Below are 19,331 nucleotides of genomic sequence, written 5' to 3'. Positions count from 1 at the left end.
AAGTATCTATTAAAGTTTATTTCAAAGTATCTGTTGTGTGTTGCACATTGTGTGGTCTTCTACTGTGAAAACTGAGCAGTGTTGTGTATGTGTTAATGTTCACTATATCCTAACAAGAGGTGAATGTAGCGTGACCAGATTCCAACAAACAAAATGTGGGACAAAGGGTATGTTTGAGTGGGACAATGTGGGACATGTTACCAGTGCTGAGGGGTCTAAAATTTTGGTATTATTTATCATTCTGTTCTGCCCACTTGCCTGTAACCTCTCAGTGCTTTGCCCTGTAGTTGATTCAGTAGTGAACAATAGATGAGTGTCTCCCAGTCTTTGTTGTAGCTGTATTTCCTTTTATTTGTGCTAGTTTCCTCATATTTTGACTACAGCTGCAGAGCTTGTGACTTTGTGGCGTCTTGCAGTTTTCCTCACTGGGTGAACGGCAGCAAAGACGGTGATGGGAACCATCACTAGAACCAATCAAAGTGTGAGACGAAGAACACCTGGTCACCCAAGGTGAACAAACAACAAAGAGTAAATTTTTAATAAAAGTAAATTCATTTTTAATTTCAACACAAGTTAATGAGGTGGATGTGCTTGAGAGGATTTGCACAACTGCAGTGTTTGGCTGAATTTTAGAGAGCCTGAATCTTAAATTATTTTCCACATACAGTCAGCGCCTGTAAGTATTCGCTCCACCGCTTCATGTTCCACTGGGGCTACAAGTTAGGGAAAAGAGGATTTAGAAGATAAAATCAAGAATAAAGTTGAAATATCATTTTGATGTTATTCTCAAAGTGCAAAATAATAATAATAATTTGCACTTATGCTTGGCACTGTATAAGGAAGAAAATCTTCCTAATTTTTTTTTTCTGCATGACGTTCCTCTCCTTTATGAATGTGAAACAAGTTTATGTTGATTAATGGTTGTTTTATGGCAGGTGTGTTCTGTGTACTAAGATATGGTCATGTTAGCCCACACAGGTGTGATTTCATTTATTTTGCATGATTAGACCTGTTATCAGGACAGTGTGTGTGTGTGTGTGTGTGTGTGTGGTTGGACAGATAGTGTTTCAGTGACATCTCACTCTTGGTAGATTTGATGCCCACATTAACCTGCACAGAAGACATCTTGACAAGTCACAGCGAGAAAAGCACAGGTGTAATTAACAACCTTAATGGTTTAATTCCACTCAGCTGATTTTGTTTTTCAGGGTTGATGGTGTTGTTTATGTTGGCTCACCATCATGTCTCACTGGTACACTGAAGAGAATGGAGTCGGTGTTCATGTTTTAGTAACACCTGTGTTTCTCCCGCTGTGACAAGTCAATACGTCTGCTGTGAAAGATGAGAATTAATGCAGGACCGCTTGCACTAATCCGTACATGGAGCTTGATCTCACTCAAACATGATGAGAAGTCTGATCACCCAAAGTCACCCAGCTTTATTTGTACAGGATCTTTCATTGACAAGGAAATAGATTTTTCTCAGCAGCCATCTTGATATGAAGAAGTGTAAACACTAATCATACTAATTAAGGTCCCATTTCTTTCAGGTCAAACAGAATCAGGGTGCTGATATTGTGCATGTGGCTCACTAGAAAGACTGCACACTGGTAACACCTGTGTTTACCCTGCTGTTTTATATCAACATGGCTGCTGTGGAGAAGGTTTATTCAAAGTGCTTTTCTGACAGAGACAACAGACAGTCAGACAAGATATTAAACAAACACAAGACTATATATAAAAACAAACAGAATTTATAAATTCAAATGAAACAGAGCTAAAAAAAAAAAATAAGCTAAAATAGAATAAGATATAATAAAGTTACAATGAAAGTTGCAGTGATATGCATAAATAGTCCTAAATCTAACTAAATAAACAGCTGTTAAACTGAAACCTCTGGAGCCTTAATATAAAAGAATTGAGAGTTGAAGCAGACCACAACACGGCCCAAAGTCGCTGACTAGACTCTTCCAGTCTGTGGTGCCCTGGTGGTGGAACAAGCTACCAAACTATGTTTGATCGTCAGAATCCCTCTCAGTCTTTAAGAGAAGGCTGAAGACTCAGCTCTTTTGTGCACTTGATTGACTGAAAATAAAAATCCAATGCATTGTATGAACTCTGTGCACATTGCCACCGGCACTGCCTGCCTCGTCCTATCAAGAGTCTGTCTTTGCTTCATGGCCTTTACTCATGTTGTTCTCTCTTGACTAGGTCCTTGCTTGTCCTGTATCAGCTCTCAGATGTACGTCACTTTGGATTAAAGCATCTGCTAAATGAAATAGTAAGATTCTAGGACTGTAAGAGTTTTTTTCATGGAGCTGGATTAGACCCGAATGTTGCTTCTTCATGTTCAGTTTTGACGCTCGAGACAGTAAGCTGATGAACTCCATATTCTGGTTGGATGTTCTGAATTAGGCCTTATTCTGGATGGAGCACATTTTAATTAAGACATTTGAGATATGCTGGTATTATTCTGGTTTTAGGAGCATTCTTTGAACATGTAAACAGCAAATTCAGAACATGTGTCTCAGTTGGGGTTTTTACAGCAGTCTGCTACACACGACCTCTTCTGCTCTGTACTGTAACACACCAGATAACCAACAGTTTGCAGCATTGGGGTAGAGATGCACGCACAAAAGAAAATCTCAAAATTGTGGTCAGAGGGAGAAACACACCTACTTTTAGACATTATTTTTAACATTTGATATCACCGTATTTTTGGATATGCTCAAATATTGCAATGCTCCAAATACATCGAGATTTGGGTGCAGGGCAACTATTAAATGAGCTGCTTCACACTGAAATACCACTATAGGTCAGGCAAGACAAGTTCTATGCTCCTGAAATACAATGTAAATGCAATTTAAATTTAAAAATTTAAATGCACATCAACCAAACACTGAAGGAAGCCAGTATTCAAAGGGGGCAGGGATGGTTGGGAGGGGCACAGGGAGATTTGAGCCTCCAACTGGTGTGACAGTTTCACTGATACAGAAACTGAGACACTTTAATCCCTGTAGTTTTTTTAGTTTATCACATTAGGCACAGGATTAGAGTCAGCTGTGTTTATTTGCACATACATGTTCATACATCATGTTCAGCAGCTGATTTCAGACCCAACAATCCCAACTGGATGTAAAGCGCACGTCCAAATTAACCAGACCAGTGGACCAAAAACAACACTAATGATTGAAAATAATAAAATATGTGAAACAAACTGACAAGAAATAAAACTAAAAACAGCTGATATGGATAAAATCATTACAGAATTTGTGGATTTCATGTCTTCACACATGCAGAGAGCTGTAAGGAACCGTCCTGTAGCTGTATGTTTCATGTCTGGTCAGTTGGTGTCAGCATTTCAACTTCTACGTAACCATGAGGCCAGTTGAGATCATTTAAAATGCATCCAATGCATTTGTGTGCATTACTATCATGGTTTTGATTCTATTGAGGATTTGACAAACATGTAACAAGAAATGCCTGGTTATTTATATCCATGTACACATGATCACAACAGTATCAGGTTTCTCATCATCTGCCTGCAGCCTGTGTCTTGATTTCTCACCGTTTCAGCCAGATGAGATGGTTCAGAAACCCGGAAAAGGTGTTTACATGCCACAGTATCCTGGTTTTTTATTGGAATAGTATATCCAGGTGTCTAAAAACCAAGATAAGGTCTTGTCTGACACTAGGATAAGCTGTTTGCATGTGCAAAACATAACCAGGACACTAATGGACATTGAATGAACACATATGATGTATTTAATCATTTATTTAGGTTACAGTACCAATATAACAATGTGGAAATACTCCATTACATGTCCTGCATTCAAAATCCTACATGAGAAAATGTAAAATAAAATAAGTATCAAACTAAAAGTACGTTTTCTGCAGAAAAGTTACCCAGTTAGACTGTTAATACTGGTGCATCTGTGTGTTTTCCAACAGCTGTAGCTGGTGGAGGTGGAGGAAGTTAGTAGGTCATGAGATGATTAATGAGACAGCAGAAAAGAAAAACACAAATTTGGTTTACTTGTTTTGACTTTGGACTTAAGCTTTGCTTATTTAGTGATTTTTACCCCTGTGTGTTATCTTTTAATGTTTTTATATGTCATCAACCAGCGATGGATTACAGATGAAAAAGAGCCTATATGGCTAAATCTGGCACATACATGATGAGCTCAAGTGCTCATGTCAATTAATGTGCATTGTCCCCTCTTAAATAAAATAAACATAAAAACATAAAATGATATTTAAATGAAACCATCAGAAAAGCTTAGAAAAATGTCTTTAATCAAACCACTAATATCTGGATTGTGACATGGAACCACAACAAGGCAGTGTTTTTTTGTTTTTTTTTAAGGCTATTAAAATGTTATGAACTTTTTATTTAGTCTTTAACAATATATTGCAATTTGTAAACTCACTAATTTGTTTTATTATGTAAAATCTGAGAGCTGGTGGATTAATGTAGTGGAATAAAAAGTACAATATTTCCTTCTGAAATGAAGTGATGCAGAAGAATGAAGTAGCCTAACAAGTATAAGACAAGTATCTCAGAACTGTACTTAAGTACAGTGTGTGAGTAAATGTACTTAGTTACATTTAACCACTGCTGACAATAGGAACATGTCTGCAATTGTTTCACTTCGTCCATCTCAGAGATCAGTTTTTGAACAGAAGCTTCACTTTGACGGTTCATGCAGGGCAAGATTCAAACAAAGAAGATGCAAATGTTATGCAATACATGCTCGTGTTCTGGCTGCATTACTCACTCTGCCTGATCAAACAGTGAAGCAACTATAAAAAAAAAAGTTTTAAATCCACTGGAACAAATTAAATTCAGATCTTTGTACAACAACAAAATAAGCTGAGCTATTTTGTTGCCATACACTCTGCCTGAGCAGGATGAAAAAAATGTGTTTATGATTTCAAATAGGACATAAAACTGGTCCGGCCAGTTCTGATGGGGCTGTTTTGACACAGTGGCATAGATGTTATTGTTCAGATATACAGACAAACAAGGTGCTGTGAAGGCGATTGAGCAACTTTCTGTAGGTTTAAAGCCTAGTTATCTTTGGGCTGACAGCAGGAGTAACTCACATTCCTACTTTTATTACATGCTACTCATTGGTGGACAGCACATACCAACATCACATGTCCTCTGTGGTCAACGGGTCATGGAGTCATATTTTCTCCAATCAAAGTCAAGGTCTTTTTGTTGTTCTATTATGCTCCTACTGAAAAAAAAAAAGTTTATCTTTTGTTATCTACATATGTCTGTTTCTTATCAGAACAGGAAAATCCTAAAGACACTGCTATAACAACAAGCGGTCATAAATATTATATAATTTGTTTGGGATAAGCACACATAACAAGATGTACCTCTGTGTGTCTTGTGCAGGATTTATTATCATAATTTTCAGACATAAAAAAAAATGTCCAGTCAGCAACCAGACCTGGAAAAAAGTAATTTTACCATGCAAGTTTTTTTTTTTTTTTACTGTCATCATGATACAGAATGTCACATTCATATTAGTGCTAGTCATTAGTGTCTACTTCACAAGTCAAGAGTAAAATAACAATACAATACAATACAATATTTACCTGCGGAAACTCACATGCATATAGTTGACCGGTAACAATGTTTTACTTAATTTCATACATCTCATTAACAATTACAATTAATTGCCATTAATGAATTAACATTTAATTAAATTATTTCAAGGGTTTATTCTTTATTATTACTATTATTATTTAATCCTCTTCAATTATTTCAACAACAACAACAATAATAATAATCATAATCATAATATAATTGCTGTTATTATTATTATTATTATTATTATTATTATTATTATCATTAGTAGTAGTAGTAGTAGTAGTAGTAGTATTCTAATAGTATTCTATTGTAATAAGCTTTCCATTGTTTATTGCTTTCAGATTACACTGAAACCTCTCCCCCATCAGACCATGAAAAACGTGTCAGTTTCTACTTTCATCATGATACAAAAATGATTCACATTCTTGCACATCCAGGCTTAAAAAAAGTATTTTGGCAGACATAATAGTCTTTAAGAAAAGAGCTTCAGATTTTTTTTTGGTTTTAACAGTGCAGCCGAGCTCTATTTTTTTCTATTGATTTTAGGTTGCTCTTACACTGCTCTCCATATCTTATAATCATTTTCATTCATCATTCACCTGAATTAGAATAAAATGATATTATAAATTAGACAGGTTATACACATATGCAGGTTCATCCATTCCAGACCACTGCTACAAGTCTTCTTGTTTTAGATAATTAATTGTAAGAAACTTTTGAAATGTATAAAAACCAAATAAGCCTTGACTATTTACAAAAACAAATGTACAAAAATTTTAGACCTCTGCTTTTATTTATTCTTATTTTTTTTTTTTAATATTTATTGATATTTGCTCTGTCTTGATTTGTAGTGTTGTGGCCACTTTAATACTGTTAATCAAACTTTGTAAGGATAATAGAGATATGTATTTTTTAAGTTAATTTTCTCTTTATCACACAAAATATTACACATTATTTGTGTCAGTTATTAAGATCTATACATATATATACATTTATATATATATATATATATATATATATATGTTTGGTTAATCTATTTATTTAAACATCATACTCCTTTTTGTTATATTTGTTGTAGCAACTTTTTATTGCTTTATTATTGCTTTCAGTTCGCACTTCCACTCTTCTCCGACCACAGCTTGCAGGGAAAAAAAGGCAAATTGCAAGCACATTTCTGCTCTCCACATGTCGTAAGATATGTCACATTCTGTACCGCATGGATTACATAACATGAACCGCCATTAGGAATAAGAGCAACCATAAGAATATTGTTGTTAAAAAGCTTTTATCTCACACTGAAACAAGTGGAGGTCAGATGAGTCTTTGGAGTTCAAAGTGTTGTTTTTCAAGCTTTGTTGTTGGTATTAATTGTGCAACAACATGTATGAAGGACAAGACCCAAGGTGGCGAGCACATGTTCCAACGTCACAGACAACACCCCCGTCCGGCCCTCTGACGTCAGTGTGAGCAGTTCCTCTTCAGGTCACCCTGCTGCCCAACCCACCGCTGACATCTCCAGCGAGCCGGTTACACAGGAGAAGGACAGATGAATAGCTGCAGCTCACTGGGATCATAAAACCGTCGCTCTATCCTTTCTATTCGGTATTAACGCGATTCTAACAGAGATATAAAACGACTATGGTGGCACTTTGAAGAAGAACAAGATGGCACAGAAAGACACGCTGCTACATCTGTTCGCTGGGGGGTAAGTCATATTGTCAACGCTACTTCTTCCAACCGGACTAACGCTATTAATAGTTCAAAGTTTAATGTAACGTGAAGAGGTAACATCGGGTTAGACGTTTTTTGCTAACTGCCACACAATTAACTTAAAAAGGTCGACGTGAAATTAGAAATATAAATAGAATTTACTGGTTAATCTATCGTGTTTTCAGCATAGAGTGCCGCTAGCCAGCATGCTAACGGATGTGTAAATGCGAGCTAGTTCGTGTTAGCACAGCACGATCTTTCTAATATCTGCTTCTTTCATTGTTTGCCTTCACGTAAATAGCCGAACTACGTATGATGTAAAATGACAAGGCCAACATAATTATAAACATTTGCGTTACACCTTAAATTAATAACCTCGTTAACGTCGTGGACAATGAGCCACCAGACAACATCTGTTATTTGGATTGTTCTGTTAGCATTACGTTCGAAGTTTGCTTAAGTGCCCTATAGTGTCTAGATGGGAACTCTAGATTTGTGAAACTCCCGCGAGATTTTTACGCGTTGTTTATTAATTGTGCAGAATACACAAACTAATCATGACACGTGACAACGCTTAAGATATGTGGTCAGGTTTAGGGACAGAAAGTACTTTGTCAGTGTTAAGGAGAGCATGGTTTCGGTTAAAATGTGTATTCTCGCGAGATCCTTCGCGGGTTCCCATGTAGACACGGCCCTCATTCCCGAAAGCTACCATTAACTAGGTCGTGTTTTGGAAGGGAAGCCCAGACCAGCGAAAGATCTCGCGAGAGTAATTATTTTAAATCCAAAGCATGATATTTCCCTGACCCTAACCAAATGTTTTCTGTCCCTTAATCTATCTATGTTTTAATAACAGCGCTGTCATCGTATAAAACACAATTTATTCGTAGTAGGGTTACAATGAAGCTGCACATGCAAATCTCGCGAGAATTTTGCAAATGAAGGGTTCCCTTCTAGACTAGACTCGTTAGCTAGTAAGATAGCACTGTTAGTCGTTTGAATATGTAAGGTCATATCCATACTGCGAGTGACAACATGTTATTTTTTCTTAATAACATCCTTAAAACTGACATGCGCTGTATAAGTCAAGTCTGTGAGGTGGCTCAGTCTTCTGACGGCTGCCTGGACGTGGCGCAGTCACGAGATTCATTAGCTTTTAGCTAGCAAAAGCTAGATGATGTCCTTTAATGTGAAATGTTGCATAACATCGAAGCTTTATTTTGCCAACAACAACTGCTCCGTGCAGGCGATGCCAGCAACACATTACCACCAGATCTCAGCATGCCTTTTGCAAATGTCGAATAATAATAAATAAGACATGACATAACGACGAGCTGGATGCCTTCCAGTTTACGTTAAGGTCACATTTAAACACTTTAAACGCTTTGTAAAAATTAAGCCATTTTACCCTTAGAGTGTGATTATGAGGCTTTAGGTTATTAACACTTTAGCTCTTAATTATTATTTTTGTGCGACGTAAGACGAACGTGTAGGACGGTGATCAGTATTGTTCCCACTTAATTTTTAGTACAACTCTAGCCGGCGGGAGAAATGGTGGAAGTTGATAAGATAACTTTTATTGCCACTGTACATGTACAGTAACTTAGTGAAATGTCCTTTTGAGCAAACCTGCATGTTGCAGCTGGTAAAGGTTAAATTACTTACAGCTATTTTATACACTGCTGGGTAGATAAATCTATAACAATACATGATGTTTTTTAGGTGATTTATATTTTGTACAATAGTAATACTTAGAATCTAAAAACTAACAAGTAACTTAAGTTATTGAATATATGTAGTGAAGTAATAATTGGCTTCCAGAATGTTGTGGAATAGGAGTTTAAGCTAACATACAATGGAAATACTCAAATAGCATACAAATGTAGTACTTGAATAAATGTACTTTGTTATTTTAATCACTGGAATTCATATCAGAGGGGTGTCTTAAAACATTGAGCATATACATGAAAATATATGGAAAGTTTGTACGTAAACAATTACTAAGACAACCAGTCGGGTGGGTATGACAGGCTTTGGGTGGGTATGACAGGCTTTGGGTGAATTAACAACTACTTGAAAAACACAAATACGTGAAGCACACAATGTAATTTTCAGAGGGCCCACTCTATTGCACTCATTACCCTAGGTTTCTTATCTCTGTGGTCAGTGGTCATGGCCACAACAACGCCACTGCACATTACAACACGGTTTGTTTGTCACATTGGGTTATGTAATGTGGAGCATTTAATATGGAGTATAATTTCTTCTCACTGTCATTTCCAGCAGTTAGATAGAGGTGGATAGGTGTCTAATCATCAGTGAATGGACATTTAGGTCAGGTGTTACTTGTGCAAAGATGTTTGACTCTGTCCTTCAGACAGAAAGGGGCTTAGTCTAATCTGTCCCAGACTTCTAAGCTTGTCACTGTTGATAAGGTTATAGACAAAGCGAATAAAGGATGTATCAGTGAGAACTTTAAATAACTAAATGAATGAATTGTTCACACTGAAACTTGAAAAGTGCCATCTAAAAAGAGGCTTTTGTCAAGCAGACAACTCAAGTGCAGTTAGAGCATCTGAGACAGAAAACCCTGTGCACCATCTGTGTTTCTGCAGCAGAGCAAGAGACCAGTCTTTGACCATAATTGTTCATTTCACTTCGCCAGTAGTTCCTTAGCTGTGTTATGATGGAAAAAAAATCTCTCCTCTCAGTCAAAGCTAATATGAGTAATCTTGTAAAAAATAGAATCACAGTAGTTGCTGGATATTTAACATCCCAAGGCCCATAATCCTAATTTTTGTATGATCAATTTGCAGATGTAGTGGTACGGTGGGAGCCATCGTGACTTGCCCCCTGGAGGTGTTGAAGACACGGTTGCAGTCCTCTGGCCTGACCCTCCGACCGGTCTTCCAGGTCCAGCTGGGAACCCTAAGTGGCACAGGGGTTATCCGACCGGGGACTGTTACACCAGGGCTGCTGCAGGTCCTACGGTAAGACCTTTGTTTATGTTGTTGTTAGGCAATCATGCTGTGTAGGATGTCCCTCAGGGCATCTGTATTTTTCTACTTGCAAATCAGCAGGACAAAGTGTTCCCTTCTCACAGATGGTGCACTTTGTTGTTTACTGGGACTACCCTGTCGGGGCACGTTTAATTATTGTTAGTGATTTTTCTAGTCATGTAATGACATCCTTATTTTTCCCTGAAGATCATCTTGTTTAGGTATAACACAAGTGTTGATGATACAAATTTTGTCAAAATAACAATTTCTGTGTGGAATATCTGAATAAAATCCTGTGTGGTTGTTTGGATGTAGTTCATAGAAACACTGCTGAGAGGCTGTCATTTGTTTTCTGCTTTCATAGTCTGAAAATGAAGACCGCTAATCCTGTCCCACATAAAGTGAGGATTAAGAACACAGTATCCTGCTCATGTTTAGGGTCTTAAACCCGCTGTTTGGGGCAGCATAAAATATGCTTGTCCACCAGGCTTTAAAATATGCATTAAAATTATGTATTTTGTCCTGGCTGTGAAAGTAGACCTTGTATGACTCTGGTTAGAATGGGGAACAGTAGAGGTAGTCCCGGTGGGCCAAAAGGAAGGAGTGAAGGTTTTAACCAGGGTGCTGTGTCAGTGTTATATTACACTCAGATGACTGGGGCCACAGACTGAACCGGTCTGGACTAGTGTCTGCTGTATTTTTAAAAAGTTACTCATGCCTTAGGATATTTTTTTGTCTTTGTAGAACAAATGATTCCTTTCCAATTTAGGTATTATGTAACTTATTGAAGGTGATATACAGGTTTCTCTCAGCTGTTGGAAAGTTGTTTGTGCATTTACAGGATCCTGTTAATGTAAAACATGTAAGAAATACATTATGGACCTTTAAACCCTCCTCCAGCCATTAAAATCTCTATGTCTGATGCTACTTACATCAGGAAAGAGGTCATACTTGTGTTTTGAAACTCATCATTGTTTGAGGAGAGGTGTTGGGTATCCGTGAGAGAGAAGTAGAATGCCTGAACACTGCTTCAGAGACTAGGTGTGCATTACAGAGACAGTACACATTGCAGCACATTGCAGTTGTACCCTCCCCCCTCTTTACTCGGGCCCCAGATCACATTCATTCTCCAGACTGTCATTTGGAGAATGAATGTCACTACCTTCAAGGAGTTAAAAAAACTTTGTGGGGACGCGGCAGAGCCTGACGTGACAAGCCAAGCACTGTTGGAGGGACTGGGTTCAGTGTACTAAAAGTACACCAGCCGTGTCCTGTTCACTTGATCTGGTTTTACATAATGATGACTGCAGGAGGGAGCGATCATGCTCCTCCTTCCCCTAATAGAATCAGAGATTATCCAACACAGACCTTTAGAGAAATTTTTCAATGTACAGCAGTATATATGAATAAAACTTTTTTTATTAATTATATTATATATTATTATTATTATTAATATTTTGTTTTGTTTTGTTTTGTTTTGTTTTTTTTGGGGGGGGGGCAAACAGGCCACTCATTAGTTACTTAATATTATCATAATTGTCAACCTGTACTACATTCTAACAACAGAAAACAAAAACTCAAACCAGGTTCAAGTACACAGACCACATTTTGTATGCACTCAATGTAATATTTCTCCTCATATATCAAACTGAGTTAATGTGCTCTTTTCAGTGACTCTTGTCTTTTCCATATTCAAATAATAATACATTTCTTAATTACCAAACCAAGTCCTCAGAATGTTGCTACAGTCCCAAAATGCGTGGCTCGATCAATCTGTAATTCCACATTTGAAATGGTTCACTGATTTATTTCGGTCATATTTACTAAGTTTATCTCTTGTACAGTATGTCCTGTACATTATTTTAATATTGGATTAAACACAAATTTTCCTCGGGGGTTATAGATCTTGTTAAATTCCAGCAATCACTCCTATCTTAAATCAGTATTATTTCTCTTTAAATCTTGGTTTCACAGTTGCATTCTAGATTAAGGCAAAGTGTCTACTGAATATGATTTCTGCCGTATTCTGTAAACTTTACCTGTTGATTTATTTGTATTGTTAATGCCCGTTTTTTAAAATTTTGTTTCAGATCAATTTTAGAAAAAGAGGGACCAAGATCACTTTTCCGTGGCCTGGGGCCGAATCTTGTTGGCGTGGCCCCCTCAAGGTACAGTGAAATCTCTGTCTTCACATGTTCATCCTTGCCCTTTGCGGTCCCAGAATGTTTAACAAAGTCTGGAGTGAAGCACAACAGTGGCTTCCCACTGGTGACTCTTGTTCTGGCCGCTAACCAAAGGAAACAATATTCAAGAAGTCTGTGTTTATATTTTGCACTTTAATGGTTGAAGCTTTAACTGAGTGTATAAACAGGAAGCTGTTGTCATGGCAACAACTTCCGAGTCCCCCCCTACTTGCCATACATATTTCTGTGAGTCAGCTGTTTAGTTTGTGTAGACCACAGCGTCTGTAAACATGAGCAGGCCTCTTTATTTGTATGTAATTAAACCTCCGTCTTAGCTTGAGACAAACAAGATAAGGAACAAATAAAGGTGTTTTGAGGTTTGAGTTTCGCAGTTTAACAGATGTGGTAATGAAAATATATAATAATTAATCTGGATAATAATTAATCTGGTTTTTATCTAGGCCTGCGTGATATAGCCAAAGAGTTTATTTCAGTAAAATGTCTAATTTTCTGCAATATTGATTTAATTTTTTATTTCCTATTTTTAATAAAGACCAGGAGAAACCAAGTTAAATTTAACCACTGTATTTATCAAGGAACTTACGCAATAGACTTAAAAGGACACATCACCCTCAAGTCAAAAATACATGTAGTTCCTCTTACCTGTAGTGCCATTTATCTATCTGGTTTGTTTTGTGGTGAGTTGTCGAGTTTTAAATATACATTTTTGATTTTGGGGTGGATTGTTCCTTTATATGCTAAAGAAGTGCCAAACTGGCGTACTGACCGGTCCCTTTTTATTAACAATTTCCTCACCATCTGTTCTCATTTTTTCACTCCGTTGTTTTTGTGTCACACATTGATGGCACAACTGAGCAAGACACCTGTTAAATGATTGGCTGCTTGCTTGTCATTCGTAGTATGCACCATTATCAAGGGATATGATAGGTTTGTTTATGAGCCAAGGTGTATTCACTGTTCACTGTGAAACTGTTGAACATTTTATTGAACACTTTCCTTATGAAGTGTCTGTTTCTCACTCACTCACTCACTCTACTCGCTATTGTTTTATTGCCGAGGCCTAATTTTATTGATGTGAAACTTTAACCCTCAAGTCATAATGAAAGTCCAGTTTTATGCAGTTTGATGTCACCTTTGTTCCATTTTCAGTGTCAACAAGTGATCGGCACTTTGTCCTGCTCCCTCAGTGTTGATTATCTTGGAAGTAAATTTTTCTGTACAACAGTAATATAACCATCAAGTTAACATTTCTAATGCATTTTCCACTAAATGTTGATCAGACTTTGAGACTCTGTTAAACTAAAAAAGGGTCATGGAGTTTCATACTCTCCCCGTGGTTAATGAGTAGCTGCAGCCTGATCCTTTGCTCAATAATCTGCTGCCCCTCCGTTCCACTGGCCAACTTGGACCGGCTCATATTCATAGCAGCTCTGTGGGCATCTGTGGTGCCCAGTGCTTATTCAGCCCATTCTGGTGCAGTGACAGTTTGTTCCAGAAGCCGAGCAGAGAGAGCAGTCCCCGGGGAACAGAGTGCTCTGGATAGACTCTGTCAAAGGCCAACATGGGTCCACATGGAATCATTTACATAATTGCCCAGCTGTTATAAAACCACATTCATATTTAAGCAGTGTGTGTGTTAATCTTTACAGCTGCCTGTGTGTTGAGTTCTTACCAGTCTGTTCTCTGTGTTTCAGAGCCATTTACTTTGCTGCATACTCGAAATCTAAAGACCTGTTCAATGGGCTGTTCGTCCCTAATAGTGGACTGGTGCACATGTCCTCTGCTGGTGTCGCAGGTGAGCAGTCTGCATGTTCGCCTTTGTCACAGAACATACATGTGTTGGACAGAACATGAACAGCTGTACATTCTAATTCAAGTGCAGCGCCCTGAAAGTTATTATTTCTAAGCCTTAGGAGTTTTTTTGTACCCTGTGGATAAAATATCACAATAGTTAAATAAATCTTTTTTGAAGACTATATAATGAACATTATGTGCTTCAAAAAAGTCTTTTATTACATGGCAAGTGTATGTGACTACAGATGTTTATGCTGTGTGATCATGCTTATTCCCTTCATTGAATTTGAGTGTAACAAAACACTTCATTCTTGCAACTAATTTATAAGTTACACTGAGGTGATTAAAAAGGGAACATTAGACTCTGCACACTAGATAATGCTTCCTTGAACATTTACTACTATACCACTGTGTGACATTTTGGGTACAAGCCATCCTTGAGACAAACAGACATGTCTTAAAATTACTTATCCAAGGAGTCACCTGACATGTTCTGTGATTACAAAATTAGAATTTAAAGGCTCATGCACATCTTCAGTTTCTTGTAGATGAGTGAGTAGGAGAAGAGAGAACTCCCGTACACTGTCCTCGACCTGCATTAAACCTCATTGAACTCATTTTTGAATATTTTGGAAAACAGAGACATAAATGTTTTTAAATGTCATAGAAACTTATTTTTAAAAATCATGCAAACACGGGAAAAGTAGAAACATTTAATCTAAGGTCTAAGGACTGAAAGGTTGTATCAGTAAAGTTTAATTCATGTAAAGGACATAGAATGTCTTACAAAAAGGTAAACCATTAAAAGGAAAAAGAAATGCATTAAATGGTGAACAAAGAAAACAGTGCAGGTTAAAAAAAAAAAAGAAAAAAAGCTCTCTGACATTTGTCTGAATTTGTCTCATGTCTGAAGAAGGGCTTGTGCCTGAGACGTCTCGTGGTGGTATAGTAATAACAAACAACAAGACAAGAGAAAATGTAGAAAATAGAGATAACATAAACAAGACACAACACCATTGCACAATGATATTTCAGTTAAAATGACAATAAACCTGAGTTAAATATTGATATTGTTACCCTGCAGTGTAAAACTGAGTATGGCTCTTTTGTCCTCCATTCTCAGCTTTTGTTACGAACTCTCTGATGAACCCCATCTGGATGGTGAAGACCAGGATGCAGCTGGAGAAAAAGTGTGTACCTTCTTAATTTCACCTGCCCTCTGTCTACCTTTGTGATTTTCAGCTCTAGACTGACCATAAAGTTCAGATCTGTGTAAAACAATCTGAATTATTTTAGGGGCTTTGTGGGTAGAAATGTTCTCTATATAATGTGACCTTTTAATGGAAACCTTTAACGGAGCCCCCCATCGCAACTCTGTCCTTGGGTTATGCGGTGTGTGTGAGGCTGAGCGTGTGACCTGACGCCATAAATACACAGCACTGACGCACTGTCCTGCGTGCAGAGGAAGAGTCTATATTTACATTACCAAGTACAGGGCAGTAGTATCATGTGAGGTCACAGGAACAAGTCGTTCAAGATCACCTGTCCTGCAGCACAAAAGGGCAGCATCGTGATTTAGGGGGAAATGAATTGAAAAATTTCAGGCTATATTAGTTACTCATTCAACACAATAAGGAAACTCTAGGATTTTACTTATTTCCTTATAGGTTTGACAACTGACTTATCACTCAGTCAATAAACACAAAAATGAACAGGTTTCAATTTTGATGTTTTATTTATTTTTTTTATATTAAACATGCATATCAGAAAAAAAATGTTTAAAAAGGGATGAAAGAGGGCAAAATAAATAAACAAAAACAATCATGAAAACAACAGCAACATCAGAAAATAAATAATATTTTAACAATAAAAATAATAGGAATAATAAAGTAACAAATTCTTATGTTTTACTCAGTGAAAACTGCTAGACACCTGGAAAAATTGCAGCTTCTCTTAAAAACTATTTCATGACCGGGATTTCCAACTGACCTTTAAAATCTTTAACAAGTCTAAAATCCAATAATCTGAATTTTAGGCCTTTAAAATGTCTTTAATATTTTGAAATCTAAATTCTCTGAAGCTAGTTTCTTAAATGTCAGTGTTTCCGTCTAATATTAATCTTAAATTTAACCCCACTTCACTGGTTGTCGGACTTGTTGGACTCATGAGGTTGACATTCATTATTTTCAGGGTCTTAAAAGTATTAAATTTAGAAATCTCAAAATAAGGCCTTAGAAGTATTGAGTTAGCAAAGGTCTTCCTCAGGCTTTTATAAATACTGTGACGTCATAAATAAACGAGGTTTGTTTCCAATGAGATATTATCGAGTTTATTTAGTGACTTGACTGCTGTTGCTGCTCGAAAAACAACATTTAGTTACACTGAAGATATCCACTACTACTATTATTTTTCATTACTATCCATTACATTTCATTACTTCTCATCATTATTATTTTTTGGAATAATACACATTTTTTAAAAGCAATTATTTAGTAAAGAAAAAGAACCAGTAAGTTCTATTTTTAAGTGGCAGTAGAATCCAAAATACAAGTGGGTTGAGACTATTCTGGGCAATATGTGTTATAATAAGATGTTTTCCTAAATTCAGGTACAAGGTAAATAATTTTTTTCCAGGGTTTAAAGTTCACACTGATTTTCCATGATATTTTTGATACTTTGTGGGTATGTCCATGAAGTGTAGCATTAAACTTTTCATTCTAAGTGGTTTTAAAAGGTCTTAAAAAGTCTTAAATTTAACTTGGAGAATCCTGCGGGTACCTTGATTTTGGAGACTGTATGATGAATTGAGTAAAAGATGAAGACATGATCTTAAAAAGTTCAAAATTTGTGTGATTTTGACACAAACGACCCTTTCCCTTTTGACTTTTTAGAGCCAGAGGAGAGAAGAAGATGAATGCACTGCAGTGCGCCCGCTATGTTTACAAAACGGAAGGGATTCGGGGCTTCTACCGAGGCCTGACCGCATCTTACGCTGGCATCTCGGAGACCATGATCTGCTTCCTCATCTATGAGACACTGAAGAAAAACCTCGCAGAGAGCCAATTTACCTCCCCAAACAGTGAGACGGAGAAAGGAGCATCAGACTTCCTCAGTCTGATGTTGGCAGCTGCTTTTTCAAAGGGTTGTGCGTCATGCATAGCCTACCCACACGGTAAAGCATCCTTTTGTTTGTTTCTTCCAACACAGCAATATCAGGGTATTGATTTAGATAACTAATTCTCTTCTTTGTTTTGCTTTTTGTTTTTTCTCCACAGAGGTCATTCGGACGAGGCTGCGTGAGGAAGGCAGCAAGTACAAGTATTTCTTCCAGACAGGGAGGTTAATAGCGGTGGAGGAAGGCTATGCAGCTTTTTATAGAGGACTCATTCCACAGCTAATTAGACAAATCCCCAACACAGCCATCGTCCTCTCCACGTATGAACTCATTGTCCATCTGCTGGGAGAGTCCAAGTGAGGACAAGTCAGGATTTTCCTGACAAAGCAATGGACACCACAGAAAAAAAAAACCCAACACACACTGGGCTGAGAGACTTCTAAAAATGCAGCACATAAATTTTTAATGTGGTGCTACAGAGACTTTCTGGTGGAACTGAAGCAGGTTGTACTGTTATCCAAAGAGCTAAACACATTATTTTATTGAAAGCTTGTCGTTGGGAGTTTATCAGAATAACTCAAGAAGTTGTGGTACTTTTATTATTAAAACTCCAAACCTGTGAAAAAGGTCATCTTTCTTAGAGGACTAGTGTTTAAGTTAACTAAATTATTTTATGTTTCGTTATTTTATGACAGTGTTTGTTTTCTTTTATCAGTGGTAAATGTACCAACACACATACACACACGACTGCAGGTTGATTCATTTAGTTAATGATGGATGTAAATCAGATGAAGTGCTAGAAATAGTGCTGTTCCTTGCATTGTAATGACCACACAGACCATTTAGAGATTTCTGTTTCACAAATTCAATGTGCTGATTTTTGAAGTTTGAATTACAGAGATTTATCGTATTTTTCACACATATATATAAATATATATATAAACACACACACACACACACACACACACACACACACACACACACACACACACACACACACACACACACACACATACATACATACATACATACAGGCTTACCTGTATGTTTTCTTTGTGGTAAAAGACAGTCACCTTTTACTATATAATGAGAACTCAGATGCTTATTTGACCAGTGGCTCAATAAAATGCATCAAGAAAAATCAGTTAACGAAATGCTTCTGTTAATACAAAAATCTACCTTTACTATATTATAAGCACATGGGTAACGCGGGGTTGAACTCTCGAGATAACTGATTAATCAGAATATCAAATATTCTGATTAGTTTAATTTAATTACAACTGTATCTGATGGTGACATCAAGACCTGGATGAAAACATGTCTGGAAGAAACTTTGGTGAAAGATTGTCTTCAGTCAGAGCTTTATTTTAAAGAAGTGAAGTTAATTCCACTTTTGGGACTTCAAGATTTAAGTATCAGCATAATCCCAGAAATGTACGATAAACTTGAAACAGAAGGTACGACTGAACGTCAGGATGTGTGTTCTCATGTGTTTCTTTTTCCACGTACTGTAAGTTGCTGAGATTGTGTTTTTCAGTAATACCTGCTTCACCTACAGATCTGGAAACAAGTCTTCCACATATCTTGCCTATAAAGAGAATTTACCCCCTTGGATTTCATCATGTTTTATTGTTTTACAACATTCATTCACTTTGAAAGTCATCAGGCGTGATCAGCTTAAAAAACTAAAGGAACAGCGTACATCAAAATAATTTATCACTACACTACACAGGATTGTGCAACAAAAAACATTTTGGTACCTGCAGGCTTCACACACACACACACACACACACACACACACACACACACACACACACACACAAACAATATGCATGTGGATGATTACACTCAGAATAGAAGAGGATAAGAAGATAAAATTAAACAATATATAGTTATTTATATATA

At 37.0% G+C, this 19,331-nt stretch overlaps 1 protein-coding gene across 1 annotated transcript; it reads left to right on the top strand.

Moving 5' to 3' along the window:
• The first annotated feature begins 7,096 nt into the window (after window positions 1-7,096).
• On the top strand, window positions 7,097-19,040 carry slc25a33 (solute carrier family 25 member 33). The gene is made up of 7 exons (XM_084721310.1): window positions 7,097-7,309; window positions 10,131-10,304; window positions 12,404-12,481; window positions 14,212-14,312; window positions 15,435-15,501; window positions 17,203-17,483; window positions 17,587-19,040. The coding sequence occupies exons 1-7, from the start codon at window positions 7,269-7,271 to the stop codon at window positions 17,784-17,786; spliced, it is 942 nt and encodes a 313-aa protein (XP_084577436.1). The 5' UTR covers window positions 7,097-7,268; the 3' UTR covers window positions 17,787-19,040.
• The last annotated feature ends 291 nt before the right edge of the window (window positions 19,041-19,331 follow it).

Source organism: Lutjanus erythropterus, chromosome 6, assembly GCF_056507025.1.
Source record: "Lutjanus erythropterus isolate fLutEry1 chromosome 6, fLutEry1.hap2, whole genome shotgun sequence".
Taxonomy (NCBI): domain Eukaryota; kingdom Metazoa; phylum Chordata; class Actinopteri; order Lutjaniformes; family Lutjanidae; genus Lutjanus; species Lutjanus erythropterus.
This window is presented reverse-complemented; position numbering and strand designations above follow the sequence as displayed.

Excerpts from the sequence above, each read along its gene's own strand:
- slc25a33 (XM_084721310.1), top strand. The coding sequence starts at position 7,269 with ATGGCACAGAAAGACACGCTGCTACATCTGTTCGCTGGGGG. Across the intron at positions 7,310-10,130 it reads CTACATCTGTTCGCTGGGGG|ATGTAGTGGTACGGTGGGAG; the intron begins GTAAGTCATATT and ends ATCAATTTGCAG. Across the intron at positions 17,484-17,586 it reads ATGCATAGCCTACCCACACG|AGGTCATTCGGACGAGGCTG; the intron begins GTAAAGCATCCT and ends TTTTCTCCACAG.